Below are 23,562 nucleotides of genomic sequence, written 5' to 3' on the forward strand. Positions count from 1 at the left end.
AACCTGACAGAGCTTGAGAGGATTTGCAGAAGAGAATGGGAGAAACTCCCCAAATTATGGTGTGCCAAGCTTGTAGCGTCATACCCAAGAAAACTTTAGGCTGTAATCGCTGCTAAAGGTGCTTCAACAAAGTAGAGTAAAGGGTCTGAATACTTATGTAACTGTGATATTTCCGTTTTTTATTTTTAATACATTTGCAAAAATTTCTAAAAACATGTTTTTTCTTTGTCATTATGGAGTATTGTGTGTAAATTGACGAGGGATAAAAACAATTGAATCAATTTTATAATAAGGCTGTAACGTAACAAAATGTGGAAAAAGTCAAGGGGTCAGAATACTTTCCGAATGCACTGTATCTAACCTTGTAGTTCCTCTCTTTCTCAAACTGTTCCTCAAATTGTTTGATCTTCTTCTTGAGGTTCTGCAGCTTTTTGGTGAGCTGGTGGGGGGCCGAGTCGTTCCTCACAGCACTCTCTTTGGAAGTGAAGGAGGCACGGTGAGGCCTAGATGAGACAAGTGAGTGAGAGTGTGAGAGGCGGTGACCATGCACCTGAAGCCTCAATGCAAAATCCTGGCTTACAAACACGGTTTATAAGATCGAATAACTAAACAGGAAAACATCAAAGTCGCCCATCATGTCTATAGAAATAACCATTCCTGATGAGTGAGCCAGTGTGTTCTCACCTCCCCAGGGCCTGGTGGGCTTTAGTGGGCGAGGTTGTGTCGGGGTGCTGCAGGAAGCGTTGGCTGTGGCCAAAGTCCAGGAAGCGACGGGCCATGAGGGGATGGGAGTCCTCCTCGTGGGGCAGGGGCACCATGCGCCCGGCCAGGGGGGACAGCTGGGCCTCACCAGAGTCACTCTCATCCTGCCATGACTTGAAGGCTGGCACGGGGTCTGGGTGGGACAAAAAGAAACGCACAGATGAGTCTCAGTGTGTAACAAGGGTCATCTACAGCACTGCAGTTCAAGGACCTACTGAGACAGGACACCAACACATTGGTGTCCTAGTCTCCTCCTGTAAAGTGAACTAAAATCAATCACTGCCATTTTTGTTGAGTGCTCAAACTCCTTTCTGCCTCTAATATGTCCTTTGTTTTTTAGCACCCCTCCTTTCCTTTGGTTGCTGAAGGGCTAAGAGTCACCTGAACTATTGACAAAGTATGTTTTGGAGCATATTCCTCTCTGGTGGAGCTGTGGCACTAAAGACATGTGTAGTTGTCTAGGATGTGTGGGCATGTCTGTGCCGAAGCGTGCAGATGAATCGAGTGACAGTCAACGAGAATCATCATGGGCTGCAGAGTAACTCTGCTGTCCTCAGAACTGGATCATTATAAATGATTAGCCGAGGCTACTGTGTGTTGAATCTAGGTTGCACAACGCTAGAATAATATGAAAATAGGCCTAGGCCAACTACACTAGACATGGTTCTTTCCTCAGCTTTCTTTAGACCTCTCATTAGATTTTTCCATTGTGGTATTGTTTGCTCAATTTCACACTTTGTGGCCTGAAATAAATAATGTACAAAAATATCAACGCATCATGCAACAATTTCTAAGCTTTTACTGAGTTACAGTTCATAAGAAAATCAGTCAACTGAAATAAATTCATTAGGCCCTAATCAATGGATTTCACATGAGAATACAGATAGGATATCTGTTGGTCACAGATACCTTAAAAAAAGGAAGGGGCGTGGATCAGAAAACCAGTCAGTATCTGGTGTGACCACCATAAAGTTGATCAGGCTGTTGATTGTAGCCTGTGAAATGTTGTCCCACTTCTCTTCGATGGCTGTGCGAAGTTGCTGGATCTTGGCAGGAACTGGAACAAGCTGTTGTACACAGCGATCCGGAGCATCCCAAACTTGCTCAATGGGTGACATGTTTGGTGAGTATGTAGGCCATGGAAAACTGGGAAATGTTCAGCTTCCAGGAATTGTGCACAGATCCTTGCGATATGGGGCTGTGCATTATCATGCTAAAACATAAGGTGATGGCAGCGAATGAAATGCACAACAATGGCCCTCAGGTTCACGTGATGGTATCTTTGTGCATTCAAGTTGCCATTTATAAAATGCAATTGTGTCCATTGTCCGTAGCTTATGCCTGCCCATACCATAACCCTACCGCCACCATGTGATGTGGCACTCTGTTCACAACAGCAAACCGCTCGCCCACACCACGCCATACACGTGGTCTGTAGTCGTGAAGCTGGTTGGACGTCCTGCCAAATTCTCGAAAACAAGGTTGGATGCAGTTTACGGTAGAGAAATGAAAATTCCATTCTCTGTAAACAGCTCTGGTGGACATTCCTGCAATCAGCATGCCAATCGCACACTCCCTCAAATTTGTGTTTGAGTGACAAAACTGCATATTTTAGAGTGGCCTTTTATGGTTCCCAGCACAAAGTGCACCTGTGTAACAATCATGCTGTGGCCTCCATCATTCTTAAATGGAAGAAGCTTGGAATCACCAAGATTCTTCCTAGAGCTGGCCGCCTGGCGAAACTGAGCAATCGGGGTAGGGAGGTGACCAAGAACCCGACAGAGCTCCAGAGTTCCTCTGTGGAGATGGGAGAACCTTCCAGAAGGACAACCAACTCTGCAGCACTCCACCAAATCAGCCACTCCTGATGGAAGCTACTCCTCAGTAAAAGGCACATGACAGCCCGCTTTGAGTTTGCCAAAAGGCACCTAAAGGACTGACCATGAAAAACAAGATTCTCGGGTCTGATGAAACCAAGATTGAACTCTTTGGCCTAAATGCCAAGTGTCACATCTGGAGGAAACCTGGCACCATCCCTATGGTGAAGCATGGTGGTGGCAGCATCATGCTGTGGAGATGATTTTCAGAGGCAGAGACTGGGAGACTAGTACAGAGAGAGATCCTTGATGAAAATATGCTCCCGAGCGCTCAGGACCTCAGACTGGGGCAAAGGTTCACCTTCCAAGAGGACAACAACCCTAAGCACACAGCCAAGACAACGCAGGAGTGGCTTTGGGACAAGTCTATGTATGTCCTTGAGTGGCCCAGCCAGAGCCCAGACTTGAACCCGTTCGAACATCTCTGGAGACCTGAAAATAGCTGTGCAGCAACGCTCCTCATCCAACCTGATCAAGCTTGAGAGGATCTGCAGAGAAGAATGGGAGAAACCCCCGCAAATACAGGCGTGCCAAGCTTGTAGCTTCATACCCAAGAAGACTCGAGGCTGTAATCACTGCCAAAGGTGTGTCAAGAAAGTACTGAGTGAAGGGTCTGAATACTTGTGGTATTTCAGTTTTTAGCAACAAAAAAACCCAACCTGTTTTTGCTGTGTCATTATGGGGTATTGTGTGTAGATTGAGGTAAAAAAAAAAATGAATACATTTTAGAGGCGTAACAAAATGTGGAAAAAGTAAAGGTCTGCCGTTGACTCTTCTCTATGACTCTTAGATACTGAGGAGTAACCATTAGGAGAGGTGTGAGAATGAACTTGCTGAGTGAGCCCTAAGCTGGTCGCCCAGAAGAGACAAGAGAACGAGAGAGGTGAAGGACAAAGAACTCTGGATTAGGCTCACTGACAGGGACCCAGTCCAACAAGGTCTGGATTAGTAAAGAGAAGGATGATGAGGGAGGAAGTATGGATGGATGGAGAGCTCCTACTTACCATGACCTCTCCCCTGCAGGTGCATACATGTGAAGTCTATGAGGGGGAGATGGTTTGGGGATGGTGCTAAGGGAGGAGGGAGAGAGAGATGGCAGAGAACACCGCGTGAGCTGACGTTTTAGGTAACCAGCTTGAGCAAGCATTCTAAGGTGCTTTCATACCTAGCTAGCACAATACATAATTCATCATTTGCATCCATGTTTACTTGGATATGCATTTTGGTTGGTCTCCACTGACTTTTTATTTTTCATTTTTATTTAACTAGGCAAGTCAGTTAAGAACAAATTCTTATTTTCAATGACGGACTAGGAACAGTGGGTTAACTGCCTTGTTTAGGGGCAGAACGACAGATTTTTACCATGTCAGCTCGGGGATTCGATCTAGCAACCTTTCGGTTACTGGCCCAATGCTCTAACCACTAGGCTACCTGCCTCCCCCACTTCACTCCATCACTATCCTAACTGTCACTTAGGGAACATTGTGTATTAAACACACAACATCCATGGTGAGAAAGTTACCTTCCCACTGGCTGTGGGGGAAGATGCGGTGGAGGTGGTGGGAGCTGGGGCAGCTGGCGTCTGTGTTGGCATTCTGGTCACACTCACACACAGAGACCTGGATGGAGAGACAGTGTTAAACAGAGTACAGTAGACCCTAGTCGTGAAGAAGGCATTGACATAGACACTTACACAGGCGATGAGATCAGCCTGGTCCATCTTCTCACAGGCTTGGTTTTCTTGCCTACAACAAGAGAGAGCGAGAGAGAGACACATGAATAATGGTCCATTTGAACTACAGAAAGGCACGTATGATGGTTGACCTCATTGGTGATGCAAATGTTTTAATTTGTTACTGTGGCTATTTTTGCCATTGACTATTGAACTCAATGCCTTATGCACAATGTATTAGAGTGACTGTTGATCAGCTGACAATAACCGAGGACTACCGTCATGGACAGGCGTGTGTGTCTGTATGCTTGCTTTATGTTGAGTGGAGGTAGGATCACGCTGTATCCAACTGCTTAGAATAGACATCTTGACGAGTCAAGTGGCCTCCACTCCGCACAAGACAGACAACATGACAGTCTCATGTCTGGGTCTATTTACAGTAGAACGTCTCCCTCCAGTCTATTCACAGCGGATGGCTCACATCACATCAGTCTTTTCAAAACCATCTTAGGGCTGTTTGTGTTCTACGTAATAACTAAACACTCATACAAAGCCCCAAAATCCAGATTAGCATACAACTTGTTTGATTGAATGCCAGCCATCAGCCTTCTCTGGGAAGGCAGGAAGTAAAGTAGACAGCAAAGCCTTGGTGTTTTAAGCCGGAGGTAATTGTGGATTTTAGCAATACAATTAAATGCTTCAAAGCCAACCTGGCCGTGTTGATATTGTTCTCTGTGTCTACGAGAGCCTCGGTGTGGTCCAGGTTCATTCCAGAACTCTCTTCCAGGGCCCCGTTATGGGAGTCACAATCCTGGGAGAAAACAAAAACAATGTCTCGAGAATTAGACTTCATTTCTCACACACACAGCAAAACATGTAGGCTCTCTGTCAAACAGAGGCACCATTAACAGCAGGTTAACAGAGGTTATATTGATGAGATGCTATAGCTTGAATTCCTGGAATGTGGCCTCCTTTCCTTTCTATTAAGTGGGTGAAGATGGCCCTGTATGTATACATGTATAGAGAGGGGAGGAGTGTGTGGTCTGAACAGGTGTTGTGGTTATTCTTTGGGGGGCAGGCAGACTATTTAAAGAGGGTGACCCAATTCATGGAGAGAGTCCCACCTCTGGGCTGAGGGGCTGTGGAGCCCAGCCAGCAGCCATCTCTGTGGTGGTGGAGGAGAGAGGGAGAAGTTGGGTAGACATCAGCGTAAACGAGCTGCCATTTTATCTAGGCCTCTATCCAAGGCCTCTATCCAAGGCCAGTAGCCAGGAGAGCTAAAATGGTGCCCAGGAACACTGATGGACCAATGACTGCCATTTCAGAAGACGACGAGTCATCTACAAAGATTTCTTCAGATGTCTCCCCCCAAATCCAGGACATCATCTTATGCTATAGAGGCGAAATCTTATTCTGTGTAGGATATCTAAAGTGCATCGAATTGGCAGTTATATAGTGTGTGTGATGGTGATTATCAGGCAGGACTGGCTGTGCTTGGCGAGAACAGAACAGTATATGTATCTGACAAACCTCCTCTCATCTCCCAGCACCCCAGCCCTCCCAGGAGAATTACATATTTGTTATGGGCTACACAAAAGGCCATGCTGATAGCAACAAGCATCAACCTTGTAATGAATTGATAGCGACAGGGCTCAGTATGGTAAACATTCAATATTCTGCTGACTGCCAGAGCATGTGGAGTCGTTTGTCTGCGGTGTGTGTGTTTGAGTGACTGACTCCACAGTATGACTGACCTGTTGGGCCTCAGGGCTGCGCTCTGTCTCTGGGGCTGACAGGGGACTGCTTGTGGGGCCCTCCTCACTCTCACACAGGCCCTCTTCACCATGGCCCTCGCATGGCCCCGGCCCTGGCCTCTCACTGGGGCCCGCCCTGTGGGAACCAAAGTCATTAGCCATAATAAGCACCATGCAGCAAAAATCAGCATTGCTGGCTGTCAGCTGTGGTAACACAACCTTTCTGGAGGTGCCTACCACCCAGTTCTGTCCAGAATGTACAGTATGGGTGAACAGGGTGACAGAGGAATGCATGTTAGCCATTCACTCTAAGTGTGCATGCTTTGATACGTCATTCTGTATGTGTCGAAATTGCATCATATATGTTGAAATTTTATTTATTTAACTAGGCAAGTCAGTTAAGAACAAATTCTTATTTACAATAACTGCCTACCCTGGCCAAACCCGGATGAGCCAATTGTGCACCGCCCCTACGGGTCTCCCAATCATGGCCGGATGGGATACAGCCTGGATTCGTACCAGGGACTTTTGTGATGTCTCATGCACTGAGATGCAGTGCCTTAAACCGCTGACCCACTCGGGAGCCCAATGTGCATTTGTATGTGTGTGAAGTGCAATATATTGTGAGTACATTTAAGTGTGTGTGTGTTCACATTTGGCTCTCATAGATCTCATTGTCGATAGAGCTCTTGAGGTAAAAGAAGTGCTGTCCCACTGCAGCATGGATGGTCCTCTTTATAATGCTGCAGAAACAACACAAGCTCAAAGTATTCACTTCTGTTGCCACAGTACTAACCCTCTGAATCCATCTAATTAGGAGCATGAGAAGCTGAGTTGAACCACTCCACGACCCATTTACGGATCTCTGGCAGGTATAATAAAGTCAACCAGGGACAAGTCCTGTGATATATAATACAGCACTACATGAACTAAGTACCAAACTCCCTGCTCATTAAACTGTACTGAACTCTGCTGTATTCCTGGCTTCAGAAGTGTGCATAGATGGATAAAGGGTTAGCTTTAGCATAGCCATCTACAAAGGGGCCAGTGGTTGGTCAAGCCCAAGCACCCCCTGGCAAGAACCCAATCCAAGACTGCATAGAGTCCTGGTCACCATTTTGTGGTGAGCCCAATAGATATGTATAGACATCATTGGCTGTGCCCAGCTCTGCAACAAACCCTTATCTGTTTTCAGAGAGGACATTTTGTTTACATACAGTGCACTTGGAAAGTATTCAAACCCTTTGACTTTTTCCACATTTTGTTTCCTTACAGCCTAATTCAAAAATATAGGAGTTTTTTCCCCTCAATCTACACACAATACCCCATAATGACAAAGAAAAAGCAGTTCTTTAGAAATGTTTGCAAAAGTAAAATAAAAAGACATAACCCATTAAATAAGACATAACCCATTTACAGAGTACAGAGTACTCCCTTTGGCAGTGATTACAGCCTCGAGTCTTCTTGGGTGTGAAGCTACAAGCTTGGCACACCTGTATTTGGGGGCGTTTCTTCCATTCTTCCATTCTTCTCTACAGATCCTCTCAAGCTCGGTCAGGTTGGATGGGGAGCGTTGCTGCACGGCTATTTTCAGGTCTCTTCAGAGATGTTCGATCACGTTCAAGTCCGGGCTCTGGCTGAGCCACCTGCATGTGCATGGTGTGAGTGTAGCTGTGCGTGACGTGAGTGTAGCTGTGCATGACGTGAGTGTGTGTGTAGCTGTACATTTAGCTGTGCGAGACGTGAGTGTGGGTGTGCGTGACGTGAGTGTAGGTGTGGGTATGTGTGACGCTAGTGTGCGTGATGCGAGTGTGTGTGAAGCGAGCGAGTAGTTGTGAGCGTGCGAGTAGTTGTGAGCGTGCGAGTAGTTGTGAGCGTGCGAGTAGTTGTGAGCGTGCGAGTAGTTGTGAGCGTGCGAGTAGTTGTGAGCGTGCGAGTAGTTGTGAGCGTGCGAGTAGTTGTGAGCGTGCGAGTAGTTGTGAGCGTGCGAGTAGTTGTGAGCAGGTGTGCGCGTGAGTGTGAGTGTGCGTGACGCGAGTAGGTGTGCGCGTGACGCGCGTGTGGTGTACGTGTGACGTGACACAGGTGTCTGTGATGCGGGTGAGTGTGCGCGCGCGACGTGGGTGAGCGTGTGCGTGTGGTTGTGTGCATGTGGTTGTGTGCATGTGGTTGTGTGCATATGAGTGCGCGTGTGTGAGTGTTTATTTCACCTGGGTCCATCTCCACCGAGGGAGGGAAGTACATCCAGAGGACCAGGTATCAAGGCAGTTATCACACCTCTGTGGAGCGCTGCATGAGAGCGCTGCATGTCCTTTCCTTATGTCATTCATTTCACTCTCAATCGCCACTCCCAGAAGCACCAAGGATGGGCAGAGGGCAGGAAGGACGTGCGGGCGGGTGGTCAGAGGCCTTTTTACTGTACATAGCAACCCCTACCTGATGCCACACAAATACGGGGTCCATTCCAATGATGTGGGTAAATGTCAAACAGTACACCGCCTGCCTCTCTGCTCATCAGGCAGTGTTGGGGCAGCTGACAGGAAGAAGGGACTGGGTTGATTCAGCAGTATGCGCCCTCCGGCTCATAAACAAAGTGTTGCATGCCAGGAATCTGTGCTTGCATAACATCCACCACTGTTAGCGCCAGTGTCGGGTTGAGCCGGAGTTTCCCTTTCGGGGGGGGGGGGGGGGGGGGGGGGGCAACGAAAGGGGCACCCCAGGGGAAAAGACTCTAAAGTTTGATATTGACAGGGTGGGTCACCTCCTCAAGCATACCATGCAGACAAACAGGCACAAAGGTTAACAGTAGAATGGTGTTACTGCCCCATCCTATCCTGTCCTGACCTATCCTAGCCTGACCTATCCTAAGGCTAGATCTGTGAAACCACTGACAGTGGAAACTCTGACCCACCACAGAATATTAAAAGGGGTTCACCATCTCCAATATCACTTTTCACAGCCAACAGGACCTCCATATGTCAATAGGATTCTGTGCCCTTTCTCTAGTGTTGAAAATATAACCCCTTGGCTCTCACTTGTCTCTGCCCAGCTGCTCAAATATATTCAATAACACCTTAATTATTAACACAGTCACCTGTCACACCCCCCTCCCCCTTTTGTTTACTGAGAAAAAAGCCACACTGATTCCACACTGACTGTGCAGTAAGAGGCATAAACACTGAAGCCACAAGCTGTCAGAGACTAAACAGGCCAGACACTCAGTCACCCACCACCGCACCTCCCCTTCTGACAGTTAAACACGTTACGTACAAATTTCAGCACACCTAGACAATGATGCCTTCGTTTGGACTTTGGCCAGCGAAGCAGCCAGTATGGCTCAAGAGAGAGTATAGTTGAGTATTGGTCTACTGAGTTCAGATGACATAACCAGCACCATTCCATCTCTCTGAATCCCAAGGTAGTCCTTATTTTGCAGTCCGCAATGAGTGCGCTGTTGGACAGGGCCAGACACAGGCCAGAGCGCACAGCACTGAGAGATCTGTTAGTGAATCTCCCACTCTGAATCAGATGAGACTGCATCATCAGTCCCGTTTCCCAGACTGTGGAGAAATCAGCATGTGTGACAAGATGGAACACAGGCCAAGATTTTTGGAGTCAAAGACAAAAAGCTTTACTAGCTTTAGAAAGGCCTGGAGCGCCTCATGCATTTGGCTAACGTAATGAGGTGAAATAAGCGCGCCAGCTTTGACAAAGTGATTTGGGTAATGAGGACGACTGCCATATCATCTGCCACATAGCTCTTTGACAAAGTAGATTGCTAACCTCCTGATCACAGGGAAAAGGGCTCCAAGTGGTAGGTCAGAACAATCTTCTTCCAAAATAGAGGTAGCCTAGGCTTTGACTCTTAAACTCTTCCAGGAGCCAAATGCTAAAACAGTGATGTATGGCAGCAGGTACTTCAAGAAAACGCACGCTCTCCCAGGCTTGACCTTTCAGCTCGTAAACACCTCTTTTCCTTATGAAAACTAAACGTCTGTCAATCAGACCTGCAACCTTGCTGTGGGTAGGGTAGTGGAGATGTAGAATTAGTCCTCTGATTAACAAGTTCATCATTAACTACCTGTGCAAGACCTCTGTGACATCATGGGGCTGTATTAATCTATCATACACTACAAATCTCAAAACTGTATGTGACAATACACACACGCTGTCACAATCCTCCTCCCTCTCATCCTTCCCACCGGGACTTTACCTGTGCAGCAGAATTTCACAAGCCATTTTCACTGGTTCTTGGTTCTGCTTGGTTAGTCGAGTAGTTTTTGTTGTGGGTTATCTGGACTGAGCCTTTATTGGTGATAAATTCTGTATGAGCAACTCATAGAGCAAACCCTGATAATCTGGATACATATTGTGGAGCTCTGTACTTGGCTGGCTGGCTGCGTAGTGTTGGGCTCAGCTGCAGTAAACAATCCAAAACTCTGCTCAAATACAGGGCTGCCTGACACAACCAGGGAACCTGACCCGCTGGCCAATTACCTGGCCTGAGGGGGGCGGGCTTCCCCAACCGACACCCAGTAAACACATAATACAACACAGCAGCCCCCCAATCACTAAACACACACACACACCCATCACCCTGGCTTTTATATTACGTGCACATCACCCCTATATCCGCTTGGCACCCATATCCTACTTAATCATATCCCACTGGCAGGGCTGGCCCACTGGCAGGGCTGGCCCACTTATAGCTTCTGACTGGAGCTCAGCTAGGGGGACAGGATGGCCACACCCAGGCTCTCTTTAGCAATTACCTCATCTGTTTGTCTCGGGAGTGATAAGGAACAAACACACAGAGATACACTCTCCATACATCCTGAGCCAGGTCACCGGCCCGCCTGAACTAACCATGATGGAATCAGTTCAGAGAGTTCAATGTGTTCTGACAATGCTTCATCATTTTCCACTTGCAGCAAAAGGGTTAGGTTTGTTGTTAATCTAACTGAATGTTTTGTTGACCCATTTATCATCGCTACAGTTGTTTAGTTGCTATAAAAGTAATCTTTCCTGGGTAGAAAGTATGTTCGAATTCCTAGGAAATGAAGATAAGTCTGTCCAGCTACTGTGGGTGAGAACTGATAACATATGTTATATTTGTTATGTAGGTCGTGTGGATACTATATTCCAAGCCAGGTAGTGCATATCAGAGCCATATATTCTAAACATACGTTTCTAAACATATAGCCTTGACATAATCAGGTAGTGAGACAAGGTAAGCTAGGAAAGGACGGTAGTAGGAAGTAACTAAGAGGTGAAGGGGGTGGGATGTACCTGGACATGACGCCCGCAGAGGAACAGCAGTGGACATAAATGATCAGCTACTTAAAAAAACCCAGGAGCAGACCAACACCAGGAGTGGGTATATGGAATACATTCAGTAGGAGGAACTTGTTTTGATGGGCCCAGGCCACGAGTGGAGCAGGAGTCCACCTTCGGGGTGCTGCTAACCATGTAAACACCTCTCAATGAGTCTACGATGAGTTACTCATCCGTCCTCATGAAAGAGACAGCAAGTGCTCTGTTGACACAGATAAGAGCGGCAGGTTTCTGTGGCATGCAGTGGCCTCGGAGCCCTCATAAATAATGTCCACAGGGTTCTCAGGACAGGTCTGGCTGGAGAAAGTAGACCATGAGGAGGAGTTTGGCCCAGGGGCTGTTGATCCTCTGGCTTGGACACTGTCCACACCCTATTATGGGCCCTGGTCAAAAGTGGTGGACAATGTAGGTAATAGGGTGCCATTTCAGATGCAACCACTGGCTTTACAAGCGAGTGGTGTTGGTGTCATGAAGGAAGGCATGCAGGCAGGCACTGAGTTGGAGAGGTGGACAGGGTGAGGGAAGAGGGAGGTCTGTGACCCTACCACCTCACGCAGACAGTCACTATGGTGCAAACAGCTGTTCCCACATTCCCCTGTCTCGCACCTCAGCATGTCTCAAGAACGCTGTTCCTCATCACCAGAGTTTATTTCTGTGCCCCATAAAAAAAATGGAGGGGGGAACGGATAGTGGACGGTCCAATGGGCTTATATTTAGATTTGATGGGAGCTGTCGCTGAGATGTTGTCAGGGCACAATGGGGGACAAGCTTAATGTCTGTCAGGGCTCGGCACAAACAAGTCAGCAAAGCCTGCAGTTTTTCCCTCCATGACTGAACGACATCGGACATGATCGGTCAAGTTTTACTGTTGATCCATGACCACCATCAGAAGCAAAACTTGCCTATCAAGACATTTAAGACAACATTCTTCTTGTTGAGGATGGTGGTCAATTGTCTTGAATAAAAATATGAAAAATTGGGTTAAGACTATGTAATTGGACATTAATAAAAAAAAAAAAAGACATGACAACTTAATACCGCACAGACATTCCTTCAAAAGCAGAACTGTGACTGCAGAACAACCCCAGGCATCACGACAATAGTTGTGAGGGATACTGTCAGCCACTAGTTCTGTTGGTTGCCTTTTCATCTCTATTAAGGCCTCCCGAGTGGCACAGTGGTCTAAGGCACTGCATTGCAGTGTTAGAGGCGTCACTTCAGACCCGGGTTTGATCCCGGGCTGTATCACAACCGGCCGTGATGGGCTGTATCACAACCGGCCGTAATCGGGAGTTTCATAGGGTGGCGCACAATTGGCCCAGCGTCATGCGGGTGAGGGGAGGGTTTGGACAGGGGGACTTTACAAGTAGCCCGTCACTGTAAATAAGAATGTGTTCTTAACGGACTTGCCTAGTTAAATAACGAGGTAAAAAAATTGCAGTGCTTGCCCCAACTCCACCATTCCATCTAGCGTCTTCAGAAGGTATTCACACCATGACTTTTCCTGCATTTTGTTGTGTTACAGCCTGAACTTCAAATTGATTACACTAGACACTGGGAGATGAATTCATCTTTCAGCAGCACAATTACCTAAAACACAAGGCCAAATATACACTGGAGTTGCTTACCAAGAAGACAGAGAAAGTTCCTGACTGCATTTATTGTAGCGGGGGATTTTAACAAAGTAAATTTGAGAACAAGGCTACCAAAATTCTATCAGCTTATTGATTGCACGACAGGTAGGGTTAATACTCGACCACTGCTACTCTAACTTCCGCGATGCATACAAAGCCCTCCCCCACCCTCCCTTCGGAAAATCTGACCAAGATGCCATCTTGCTCATTCTGTCTTAAAGGCAGAAACTCAAAATGGATGTACCAGTGACGAGAACCATTCAACGCTGATCTGACCAATCGGAAGCCACGCCATTTGGAGAGGTTGTACGCACTGTGACTATTAAAACCTACCCTAACCAGAAACCGGATGGATGGCGGAATTCGAGCAAAACTGAAAGCGCAATCCACCGCATTTAACCATGGAAAGAGGTCTGGAAATATGGCTAAATATAAACAGTGTAGTTATTCCCTCAGCAAGGCAATTAAACAAGCGAAATGCCAGTCCAGGGACAAGGTGGAGTAGCAATTCAACGGCTCAGACACGAGACGTATGTGGCAGGCTCTACAGGAAATCACGGACTCTCTGTCGTCACTTTAATAACTACCTACATGTACATACTACCTCAAATAACCGGTGCCCCTGCACATTGACTATCAGTACCCCCCTATATATAGTCTCGCTATTGTCATTTCACTGCTGCTCTTCAATTACTTTCTCTTTTCTTTTTTTACTGCATTGTTGGTTAGGGGCTCGTAAGTAAGCATTTCACTGTAGGGTCTAAACCTGTTGTATTCGGCCCATGTGACTAATACAATTGGATTTGATTAATATAAATTAACCGGCCTGTCATTCCAGACCAGCCTGACATTTAGCTGCTGTATGGTGGCCCTGTGGTGGAGCTCTCAACAGCCCTGTTGGCGCTTCGCTCAGATCAAAGTGGGTGCAGGTGCACTGGAACTAAACAGAGAGAGGAGATCAGGACAAATACTTCCAGGGAAGAGGAATTTCTCTCAGAACGAGACATCAGAACTTTTGAAAGGAGACACACTCATCCATTTAGCACATTTAGCACTGTGGAGACTTGAGATCCCAGGAGCTTTGACCTGGCAGAGACGCTGCTACCCCGGTTCTGGGAAAAGTCTGTTGTTTGGACTAGCACTATAATGCTCCATGCATTGAATGAGAAAAATGTGATAATGATCTAAGTCACTACTTTTCTCAGTGTATTGAAGCTTGGGGTCAGGAGCCCATGTGGGGTCACATGATTGAAAAATGGGATCACGATTCCAATTATGTAAGACTGCATCATGTGGGAGCTGAGCTGACCCTATAACATTATTCTTTAAGAGCTCTTTATGGCTTCCCCCACCAGATTCAAGAACATAGCTGTGGTGAAGCAGGCAGCTGGACTGGAATGTGACACCACGCTCATATTCAGCCTGAACATGTCCACACACGAGGTGGGTGCATGTATACCAGGGAGGCTACAAGAGTACACGGAGGGGTCTGTGTGTTTATACAGTGTAGATGTGTATAGTGTACAGATGAATCATAAGAGTTACACTTTTCTATTCTCAGTGTATTTATGGTCTGTAATTGTCCATGTCCTTTGTCTACGCTTGATATGTTTGTAATATATGCACAAAGCCATAAACCAAGTCATTATTTATTTGATCTTACCTTGAAGAGGGGGTGACCTGGGTGTTACTGTGTTGGGGGGATTCAGAGGCGGAAGGGGGGCCATCCTCGCCATCTTGGGGCAGCTCCTCAAATGCCTCTAATTTGTCATCGTCCAGGAGTTCTGTGATCTGCAGGAGAGAGAAGGGTAGGGGGACATTTTAGACAGAGGCACTCCAACAGATGGCATCTTATTGAAGTAGGCGAGAAGGTTTAAGTATCATCATACATAACACCTCTGATGGAGCTGTACCAAACTTTCAGCCAGACATTATGCAACATTATGTAGGTTACAGGGGGCTGGGAAATATGGCCAAAATATCATTTCACAATATTTTTCTCATTTCTGATGGCAGTGTTTTCCACTAGTGCTGGCTGTTGGCTATACAGCCGACTACAGCATAATGTTCAGCCAAGTACTTCCCCACTTAAATGAACTAAAGTCAGCCGAACCCTCTCCAGGTAGAATGAATGATATGTATCTTCTAGTGATCTATTTATAGGACACAAAGTGAGCAGTGACAGGGAAACCCTGCTGGTTTGACAGTCTGCTGTCGGTCCCGACACTCGGTACCTCGGGTGTGTGCGCTGTGGTTGCAGTCTAATTTCTACACGGCGGGAGAGAGCATGAATTTGCTTTCACCATTCAGAATGTTTTATACTCAACCAAAAGAAAGACAAATCTACTTTTTATTTAGCGGTATCAAAATATTGTTAGACGGTATTGTAAAAATCCATACTGGTACCTACCCCATTATTGACCTAATGAATCAATAAGCAATTTGCACCACTATCAACAAATAACATACATATAGACAGGCGGCAAACATCTCCCATACAGGACCGGTCATGTGGGCTCCAATGTTTTCTGTGTACAGTTCACAACATAGAACGACTAGAAACAAAGCAAACATCTGTTACCAATTAGTGATTGCTGCTGTACATTTTCAGCCAGGCTTGGCTGTTCCTTAAATAGGTCCTAAATGACTCGGTGAGGTTGACATCCCTTGAAATGTACCTAGATAATGACACTGCAGTTGGTGCAGAGCCTGCTGCTAATATGGGCAGTACATTACATTGTACAATAGGTTCCATAAAGATACTATAGATCACACCACTCACCACCTTAGGGCACGGAACAATTTACAGCTATGTTTAATCTCATTGCAAGGAGAGAGACTCGTTGGGGTAACCTAACTGAGAATAGGAATTACTAATAGATTCTGTCTTTGCATCTATGTCTGTGTTTACACAGACAGTAAAATTCAGATATTTAGCCAATAATTGGTATTTTGACCAATCAAATTAAAGGGCAAGGCCTGGCCAGACTGATCCGTGGAGAATTTAAACAAAATCACAACGGATACATTCTGGCCCGTGGTCTGTGTGGCGTTTTAAATGCTTGAATGTGTGGGTAAATTGGCTAAACGGATTGTTACGTATCCATCAGCCCATCAAAAGTTCAACTCATCAGAACTTTTGGTGCCTTCAAGACAACTGGTAACTCAGAGGGAAAAAAACTAGGTCAAATCATGACGTCAGTGATCTTCAGGTCAGAAAGTCTGAGGTCTAGAAAGATGTCTGCGTTTCTGACATGGAAAGTTGGATGACTGTTCAAAAAGAATTGACCCTGTCGGAGTTAGTTCTCTCTCCCCAGCTGTCAGTGCTGTCAGGACCTGGTGTTGTAAAACGTGAAGGTTACTTTGACTCCCCATCCATCCACTAGAGACCTTTTTAGGTGTAAAACGTGAAGGTTACTTTGACTCCCCATCCATCCACTAGAGACCTTTTTAGGTGTTTGAGCTCTTTCTCTATTAAGATCTCTTTTGTGGTCTCCCCCGTCAGCATATTTAAATGCACAATGTTCTGGTCTTTGTTGAGGTGGATAAACGGGTTTAAATCAGGTGGAACAGTGAGAATTCTCGCCCCTCTGGGCCTGGTTTGTTTTTCTGCTGCTACACTACAGCCAGCGGCTAGACACCGCTGCCATGAAAACACAAGCATGAGTCATAACCATCTGCATATACGATGAGGGAGAAGGCCCTGAAATCCAATCAGAGGTGTCAGATAGCTGTTACCTTGGCAATGCAGCTGTGACACGGCAGCAGATCACAGTTGGCATGGAGGTAGGGAGGGGGAGAGATGTCGCGACACCGAGTATGGGTTCTGAGATATCTCAGAATAGTAGGGGAATGCTCTGTCTTCTAGACTGCAGTCAACCAATTATTGGCAAAATATCAGAATTGTACTGCCTCTGTAAACAGAGCCACAGATGCAAACTGAATATCTATTAGTCACTCCCAATCTCAGTTAGACCGACTCAGTGGGGTAACCTCTCTCCTTGCAATGAGATTAAACATGGTGCGTGGAACAATTTGTAGCTAAGGTGGTGAATGGTGTGATCTATAGTATCTTTAGATCTTTATGGAACATCTTGTACAATGTAATGTACCTCGTTACAAACTTCACCCTCTTGCCCATTTCAGCAAACAGGCAGTACCTGCTCTATATAAGCAAGGTAAAGCTGAAGTTGCCAACGAATTGGCCAATGCACCCTGTGAGCTTACTACCAATGGATGGACCTCCAGGGCTACAGAGAGCTACTTCACAGTGACAGTCATATCACATTACCCCGGACTGGGAAATGACACACCCCTTTACAGTGCCTTCAGAAAGTACTCACACCCCTTTACAGTGCCTTCAGAAAGTACTCACACCCCTTGACTTTTTCCACATTTAATTATGTTACAAAGTGGGATTCAATTCATTTTTTTGTCAACAATCTACACTCATGCTAGAAACAAAAGGTATCTGTACCAAATATTAAGTTCGGCTTTTCTGATGAATCAAATACTTATGTCATGCAATAAAATGAAAATTAATTACTTAAATCATACAATGTGATTTTCTGGATTTTTGTTTTAGATTCTGTCTCTCACAGTTGAAGTGTACCTATGATAAATTACAGACCTCTACATGCTTTGTAAGTAGGAAAACCTGCAAAATCGGCAGTGTATCAAATACTTGTTCTCCCCACTGTATATGGAATTAGGAATAACACCTTGGATTTTCATAAACAAAAATAAACTAAAAAGTAACTGTTGGCATTTCATTTTCCTGCTGTACCGAAATGTCACCCAAAACCGCAATACATACCGAACAGTGGGTTTGGTGAACCATTACACCCCTAGTTTCTGACTAGTGAACGTGATAGCCAATATCCCAGGCTGTCACCACGAGTCCAAGTCAAACACAGTGAACCAGCCACAAGCTGACTCTGTATCCCACACCATCAGAGAAACAGAATAGGCCCTTAGAGTCAGTGGAAAGTTCCAGACCCAACAAGCTAGCTAATGGATGACGTTTCAGAAAGAGGGCTCAGTGTGGGTCAGTGGTCAGAGACAAGAATGTGAGGAACTAAAGAGGGCATAACCTTGATTTCTCTGTGTGTGTGAGTATGTGTGTCAGGGTTTCCATTAGCCGGCAATTGACAGATTTTGCTCCCCTAAAAATTATGAAAAGCCAGTAAATAAATAAACTGTTGGCGGCCAAAATTACCGGGAGAAAAAAAATCCCATTGATAAATAATTTTATAATAACTTTTTATTAATTGATGGAAAGGTTCATTTGACAATTTAGTGGAATTGGCCTGTGTTTATTTTCATTGGTCATCATGCATCTTTTTTTCACAACACAACTATCATGCGCACACAGCATATAGAGCCTATTTTGAGCTGGGCTTCTCCTGCAGCTCCTCAGCTGTTGCTGCTGGAGTAAAACATGCATTTCCATTTACTTCCCTATTGGACCCAGCACTATGCCATTTCTCTCCTGTTCTATTAGTTTTCATATCTACGTTTTTTTCTGTTGTCCAGAAGCCAAAGGCCATGTAATATTAGCAACCCATCCTAGTTGTTGCATCTTTAAATTCCCCCTCTAAGTTTCTAACATTCACTGTTTTGAATGGTGTTCTCACTAATTGCATTTTGGCAAATGTTTGAAAATGACGTTTTACTGGCTGCTTCATCACGAGTTACACGTTCTTTTAAGATGTATTACCGTAACCTAAATGTGGTTTCGGTCATTCTGAGCACCGTGGGTAGATGCCCTAATGGGGTATGCACCCAATGCATATGGGTCTGTAAAATGTATCAAATTGCCAGTAAAGTAAAAATCTTCCCGGTCACGTTGTCTGGCACCACATTTTATGTCGAGGAGGAGGAGTGCAGTCAGAGAGAGCGAGCTCATAAGGGAGTTGAGGAGGAGTGCAGTCTCAGAGAGAGAGAGAGCGAGCTCATCAGGGAGTTGAGGAGGAGGAGTGCAGTCAGAGAGAGAGCGAGCTCATAAGGGAGTTGAGGAGGAGGAGTGCAGTCAGAGAGAGAGAGAGAGAGAGCGCTCATAAGGGAGTTGAGGAGGAGGAGTGCAGTCAGAGATCAGGGCATAAAATTAAAATGCCAGCCAGACATTTTACCTGTCAATGCCAAAATCTATTTTACCACGTTGGCAGGTGGTCAGGGCTCCACAGTGTGAGCGTTTCATAAAATAATGAAGTATGACGACATTTATAGCAAAAATAAATCCTGCAGTAGATGTTTTCAAAGTATTTATGCCGTTTTGTTTCATAGCAGGTAAATTAAAATCGCACAAAGAACTATGAATCCTATATAGCCTATTCCACCTCGCGCTGCAAGACTGCCTAGCTGGTGACAGACATCAAAGTTGGTCTAATTTACTTGAAACAAAAAAGTCTACTGAGGTGAGACTGTCCTTATACTTCTTGGCTATTTACATTGTTTTGTTCACAAGCTAGGTTTTCCTATGTTTGAGTTTCAACTGCTAGGGAAGTGAAGACAACGCCTCTACTTGTCAGACTCAATCTGAGGCACAAACATGATGAGTCGTGTTTATGTGGTAACCTCCCACCCTTAAAAGGGGCAGGTGAAAATGTTTGGCTCATCTGTGACACTTTGATTAAAAGACTCATAAAATATACCACAATGTTTAAGAAACATTACAAAGCATGCTCATCATTTTGTGGATCTGGTAGATTATTAAATCCACCTGCCAGTGGCTGAAGGACCAAAAAGTGCATTTTATGCCCCCCAGAGAGCCCATATGGGAGTGTTGAGGAGGAGGGCCTTATCAAATCAAAGTTGATTTGTCACGTGCGGCAAATACAACAGGTGTAGTAGACCTTACAGTGAAATGCTTACTTACAGGCTCTAACCAATAGTGAGGAGGGAAAAAAAAAGTGTGCGTGTGTGTGTGTGAGAAGAAAAAAACAACAGTAAAAAGACATTTCAAAATAAGAGTAGCAAGGCTATATACAGACACCGGTTAGTCAGGCTTATTGAGGTAGTATGTACATGTGGGTATGGTTAAAGTGACTATGCATATAAGATAAACAGAGGGTAGCAGCAGCGTGAGAGGGGTTGGGGGGGGCACACAATGCAAATAGTCCGGGTAACCATTTGGTTACCTGTTCAGGAGTCTTATGGCTTGGGGGTAAAATCTGTTGAGAAGCCTTTTTGTCCTAGACTTGGCACTCTGGTACCGCTTGCCATGCGGTAGTAGAGACAACAGTCTATGACTGGGCTGGCTGGGGTCTGACAAATTTCAGGGCCTTCCTCTGACACCGCCTGGTGTAGAGGTCCTGGATTGTAGGCAGCTTTGCCCCAGTGATGTACTGGGCCGTACGCACTACCCTCTGAAGTGCCTTGCAGTCGGAGGCCGAGCAATTGCCGTACCAGGCAGTGATGCAACCGGTCAGGATGCTCTCGATGTTTCAGCTGTAGAACCTTTTGAGGATCTCAGGACCCATGCCAAATATTTTTATAGTTAGGAATCAACTGTCTTGGTGTGTTTGGACCATTCTAGTTTGTTGTTGATGTGGACACCAAGGAATTTGAAGCTCTCAACCTGCTCCACTACAGCCCCGTCGATGAGAATGGGGATGTGCTCGGTGCTCCTTTTCCTGTAGCACCACAAAGCATTTCAGAGTAGAAGTGCTAATCTAGGATCTGTACCTATAAATCTTATTCATTATAATCTAAAAGACAAAACTGATCCTAGATCAAATCAAACTCTGTCACATGCGCCAAATACAACAAGTGTAGACCGTGAAATGCTTACTTACAAACTATGAAATAGCTTACAAGCCCCGACAGTGCAGTAGAAGCTGTTAAAGGAGCCTTTTGGTCCAAGACTTGGCACTCCGGTATCACTTACTGTGTGGTAGCAGAGAAAACAGTCTATGACTTGGGTGACTGGAGTCTCTGAATTTTATGGGCTTTCCGCTGACATTGCCAATTATATAGGTCCTGGATGACAGGAAGCTTGGCCCCAGGGATGTACTGGGCTGTACACACTACCCTCTGTAGTGCCTTACGGTCAGATGCCGAGCAGTTGCCATACCAGGCGGTGATGCAACCGGTCAGGATGCTCCCAATGGTGCAGCTGTAGAACTTTGAGGATCTGGGGACAATTGCCAAATCTTTTCAGTCTCCTGAGGGGGAAAATGTTTTGTCGTGCCCTCTTCACCACTGTCTTGGTGTGTTTGGACCATGATAGTTTGTTGGTGATGTGGACATCAAGGAACTTAAAACTCTCGACCCACTCCACTACAGCCCTGTTGATGTTAATGGGGGCGTGTTCGGCCCACCTTTTCCTGTAGTCCACGATCAGCTCCTTTGTCTTGCTCACATTGAGGGAGAGGTTGCTGTCCTGGCACCACACTGACAGTTCTCTGACCTCCTCCATATAGGCTGTCTCATTGTTGTCGGCCATGACTAGCCCAGCCAGGACTAGCCCAGCCCAGCCCAGCCAGGACTAGCCCAGCCCAGCCAGGACTAGCCCAGCCCAGCCAGGACTAGCCCAGCCCAGCCAGGACTAGCCCAGCCCAGCCAGGACTAGCCCAGCCCAGCCAGGACTAGCCCAGCCCAGCCAGGACTAGCCCAGCCCAGCCAGGACTAGCCCAGCCCAGCCAGGACTAGCCCAGCCCAGCCAGGACTAGCCCAGCCCAGCCAGGACTAGCCCAGCCCAGCCAGGACTAGCCCAGCCCAGCCAGGACTAGCCCAGCCCAGCCATGACTAGCCCAGCCCAGCCATGACTAGCCCAGCCCAGCCATGACTAGCCCAGCCCAGCCATGACTAGCCCAGCCCAGCCATGACTAGCCCAGCCATGACTAGCCCAGCCAGGACTAGCCCAGCCCAGCCAGGACTAGCCCAGCCCAGCCAGGACTAGCCCAGCCATGACTAGCCCAGCCCAGCCCAGCCAGGACTAGCCCAGCCCAGCCCGGACTAGCCCAGCCATGACTAGCCCAGCCCAGCCCAGCCAGCGACTAGCCCAGCCGGCCCAGCCATGACTAGCCCAGCCCAGCCCAGCCATGACTAGCCCAGCCCAGCCCAGCCATGACTAGCCCAGCCCAGCCAAGCCATGACTAGCCCAGCCCAGCCCAGCCATGACTAGCCCATGCCCAGCCAGCCATGACTAGCCAGCCCAGCCCAGCCATGACTAGCCCAGCCCAGCCAGCATGACTAGCCCAGCCCAGCCCAGAACCATGACTAGCCCAGCCCCGCCCAGCCATTGACTAGCCCAGCCCAGCCATGACTAGCCCCAGCCCAGCCACTGGACTAGCCCAGCCCAGCCCCATGACTAGCCCAGCCCAGCCATGACTAGCCCAGCCCAGCCCATGACTAGCCCAGCCCAGCCGCCATGACTAACGCCCAGCCCAGCCCAGCCATGACTAGCCCAGCCCAGCCCAGCCATAGACATAGCCCAGCCCAGCCCAGCCATGACTAGCCCGCCAGCCCAGCCATGACTAGCCCAGCCCAGCCCGCCATGACTAGCCCAGCCCAGCCCAGCCATGACTAGCCAGCCCAGCCCAGCCATGACTAGCCCAGCCCAGCCCAGCCATGACTAGCCCAGCCCCAGCCCAGGCCATGACTAGCCAGCCCAGCCCAGCCATGACTAGCCCAGCCCAGCCATGACTAGCCCAGCCCAGCCATGACTAGCCCAGCCAGCCCAGCCATGACTAGCCCAGCCCACCATGACTAGCCCAGCCCAGCCATTGACTAGCCCAGCCCAGCCATGACTAGCCCAGCCAGCCCAGCCATGACTAGCCCAGCCCAGCCCAGCCATGACTAGCCCAGCCCAGCCCAGCCATGACTAGCCCAGCCCAGCCCAGCCATGACTAGCCCAGCCCAGCCCAGCCATGACTAGCCAGCCCAGCCCAGCCATGACTAGCCCAGCCCAGCCCAGCCATGACTAGCCCAGCCCAGCCCAGCCATGACTAGCCCAGCCCAGCCCAGCCATGACCAGCCCAGCCATGACTAGCCAGCCCAGCCATGACTAGCCCAGCCCAGCCCAGCCATGACTAGCCCAGCCCAGCCCAGCCATGACTAGCCCAGCCCAGCCCAGCCATGACTAGCCCAGCCCAGCCCAGCCATGACTAGCCCAGCCCAGCCCAGCCATGACTAGCCCAGCCAGCCCAGCCATGACTAGCCCAGCCCAGCCCAGCCATGACTAGCCCAGCCAGCCAGCCATGACTAGCCCAGCCCAGCCCAGCCATGACTAGCCCAGCCCAGCCCAGCCATGACTAGCCCAGCCCAGCCCAGCCATGACTAGCCCAGCCCAGCCCAGCCATGACTAGCCCAGCCCAGCCCAGCCATGACTAGCCCAGCCCAGCCCAGCCATGACTAGCCCAGCCCAGCCCAGCCATGACTAGCCCAGCCCAGCCCAGCCATGACTAGCCCAGCCCAGCCCAGCCATGACTAGCCCAGCCCAGCCCAGCCATGACTAGCCCAGCCCAGCCCAGCCATGACTAGCCCAGCCCAGCCCAGCCATGACTAGCCCAGCCCAGCCCAGCCAT

The 23,562-nt window shown here is 47.7% G+C and overlaps 1 protein-coding gene across 11 annotated transcripts in view; it reads right to left on the minus strand.

Annotated features, from left to right (window-relative positions):
• The window catches only part of LOC109905056 (protein FAM13B-like), a 67,233-nt gene that overhangs the window by 15,558 nt on the left and 28,113 nt on the right, over window positions 1–23,562 (minus strand). For 8 of the 11 annotated variants that reach the window (XM_031789871.1, XM_031789876.1, XM_020502200.2 and 5 more), the window contains 8 exons: window positions 14,697–14,824; window positions 6,066–6,201; window positions 5,022–5,122; window positions 4,333–4,384; window positions 4,162–4,258; window positions 3,644–3,709; window positions 685–895; window positions 362–503 (listed from right to left, as the gene is read on the minus strand). In XM_031789871.1, coding sequence (XP_031645731.1) covers window positions 362–503; window positions 685–895; window positions 3,644–3,709; window positions 4,162–4,258; window positions 4,333–4,384; window positions 5,022–5,122; window positions 6,066–6,201; window positions 14,697–14,824 — 933 coding nt within the window. The remainder of the gene's footprint in view (window positions 1–361; window positions 504–684; window positions 896–3,643; window positions 3,710–4,161; window positions 4,259–4,332; window positions 4,385–5,021; window positions 5,123–6,065; window positions 6,202–14,696; window positions 14,825–23,562) is intronic. The other 3 variants (XM_031789872.1, XM_031789875.1, XM_031789877.1) reach the window with 1 other exon arrangement.

The sequence above is a fragment of the Oncorhynchus kisutch genome, linkage group LG15, assembly GCF_002021735.2.
Source record: "Oncorhynchus kisutch isolate 150728-3 linkage group LG15, Okis_V2, whole genome shotgun sequence".
Lineage (NCBI taxonomy): Eukaryota > Metazoa > Chordata > Actinopteri > Salmoniformes > Salmonidae > Oncorhynchus > Oncorhynchus kisutch.